Source organism: Octopus bimaculoides, chromosome 1 (assembly GCF_001194135.2).
Source record: "Octopus bimaculoides isolate UCB-OBI-ISO-001 chromosome 1, ASM119413v2, whole genome shotgun sequence".
In the NCBI taxonomy this organism is placed as follows: domain Eukaryota; kingdom Metazoa; phylum Mollusca; class Cephalopoda; order Octopoda; family Octopodidae; genus Octopus; species Octopus bimaculoides.
In genome coordinates, this window is record NC_068981.1 from 81,904,659 (window position 1) to 81,906,847 (window position 2,189).

The 2,189-nt window shown below is 38.7% G+C and overlaps 1 protein-coding gene across 1 annotated transcript in view; it reads left to right on the forward strand.

The window, feature by feature from the left end:
- Nucleotides 1–887: 887 nt before the first annotated feature.
- The window catches only part of LOC106876346 (uncharacterized), a 32,938-nt gene continuing 31,636 nt past the window's right edge, over nucleotides 888–2,189 (forward strand). Inside the window, exon 1 of the mRNA XM_052974409.1 lies at nucleotides 888–998. Within this exon, the coding sequence (XP_052830369.1) occupies nucleotides 954–998 (45 nt within the window). The 5' untranslated portion in view covers nucleotides 888–953. The remainder of the gene's footprint in view (nucleotides 999–2,189) is intronic.

The window sequence follows — 2,189 nt, forward strand, 5'->3', positions numbered from 1 at the left end:
GTACAACAGAAACAGGAAGTAAGAATGAGAGAAAGTTGTGGTGAATGAGTACAGCAGGGTTCGCCACCATCCCCTGCCGGAGCTTCGTAGAGCCTTAGGTGTTTTCGCTCAATAAACACTCACAACGCCCGGTCTGGGAATCGAAACCGCGATCCTATGACCGCGAGGCCGCTGCCCTAACCACTGGGCCATTGCGCCTCCACAGAAGGCCTATAATAATTACCAAAAAGCAAATTCAGACCAGCTCCACATAAGAAGGGGAAATTATCTCTGAAATCAAAACTCCTTCAAAGTTGATATGCCATTAAGGAAAAAGAGATGTTTATTGTTTGGAGATAAGAGGACAGTCGTAGACACGTGTCTCTACCTCAATTGGCATCATCAGCATGACAATTATCCAACCTTAACCCTAGAATCCAAAGGACTTATACTTATACAAAAAGTGTAGAACCCATAATGGACAAGATAATTTGCATAATTTAAACAAAATGGTGTTAAGAGAAAGAGGCCAGTGATATGCATTTGAACAACATAGACAAATACAGGTATATCAAATACCATACAACAAGAATTCTTGATTTATTAAAATTATTTCTACTTTTAGATTGATATTACAAAAAATAATTTTAGACTTAAAAAAAAACAACAAAAAACAAGCGTACATTAAAGCACGTAGCCTGGAAAACATTACTATTAGTTAAAAAAAAAAGAAAAGAAAAGCAGGGTAGTTACGGATGGAAAGCCTTTGATGCAAAATCTACTCGATCAATGCAATATGAAGCTAACCATAGCAGCTATAGTAATTAATAAATTTTGTTCTTATAGATAGTTGCCAATCACACGTCATGTTTATGTTTATGACATCAATGTATCTATTACGTTTGTTTATATAGATATTCTTTGAAATTTGTTGAAAACAAATATCATTGTCGTGATATTACTGTTGGTGCAGAATGGATGACTCAATGTTTAGCAGAATAGTTCAGGGAATAAGGCAGGTTCGTTCAGTTTTCAATCATATGTTGTCCGTGTTATTCCTTATGAACCTGTCTTACGCTTACTCGCTCGTTGATATTTATTACTCACGACTCTGGCAGTGTCCCACAAAATACATACCAGGGTGAGTTCTCTTTCCCTTCTCTAAAAAAGCTTGAAACCTAGAAATTTTATGATGAGGAAAAATAATACCAGTACGAAATATCGACCTTTTCCGTAAAAAGTGTCTTCGGCGATCTTTACCAAAGAACGGCCTTTTCCGTAACACCCGCACGATCTTCACTAGGGTGTTAGGGTTAGGGTTTTAGTGTCAGGGTTAAGGTTTTGGGGTTAGTTTTAGGGTTAGGGTTAGGTTTAGTGTTGAGGGTTAGGGTTAGGGTTACGGTTAGGGACGGAATTCCCTAACCCAAACCCTAACCCTAAAACCCTAACCGTAATCGTAAGCCTAACCCTAAACTCTTCAAACCCTAACCCTAAAACCCTAACCGTAACCCTAGCCCTAAAACCCTAACCGTAACCCTAGCCCTAACCCTAAACCCTTCAAAAGAAATCGCGCTCTCTGTATCTCTTTCGCTTTTACGACGTCGTTTTCCTCTTTCCCTCCAACACTTTTTACGGAAAAGGCCGATCTTTGGTAAAGATCGCCGAAGACACTTTTTTACGGAAAAGGCCGATATTTCGTACTGGTATCGAAAGATCGCCTAAGTTTGTGATGTACATAGATTTCTCCAAAGAGACAGTATCTTCGGGAAATGTACTATACGTCTTACACCTGTAAATCGACACCGTTTACCAACACTTTTTACTTGGAATTTATAGATGAGCGTCAGTGATTTTGGAATATTGGATGATTGCTATAAAGAAATGTTTTAAAGGGTTTTCATGATCATGTCACACTCAGAAACTTCCATCTGATTTTATTTAAATAATGTATGAATGATGAACGACTTGGTTCAGCTAATCAAGAAACTGTCTTCTGTTAAGCACACTATTTGTCTGGTGGTAGGAAATATATAAAGAAAAACTCTCCCTCGGTGTCTATGCTTGGCGTTTGAGTAACAGGGAAATAAACGCCATCGCTTGTTTGAGGATATCTTCAAAAACCTAATGAGGCCTTATGACATCATACAAATACGCACGCACACACACACACACACACACACACACACACACACACACACACACACACACAC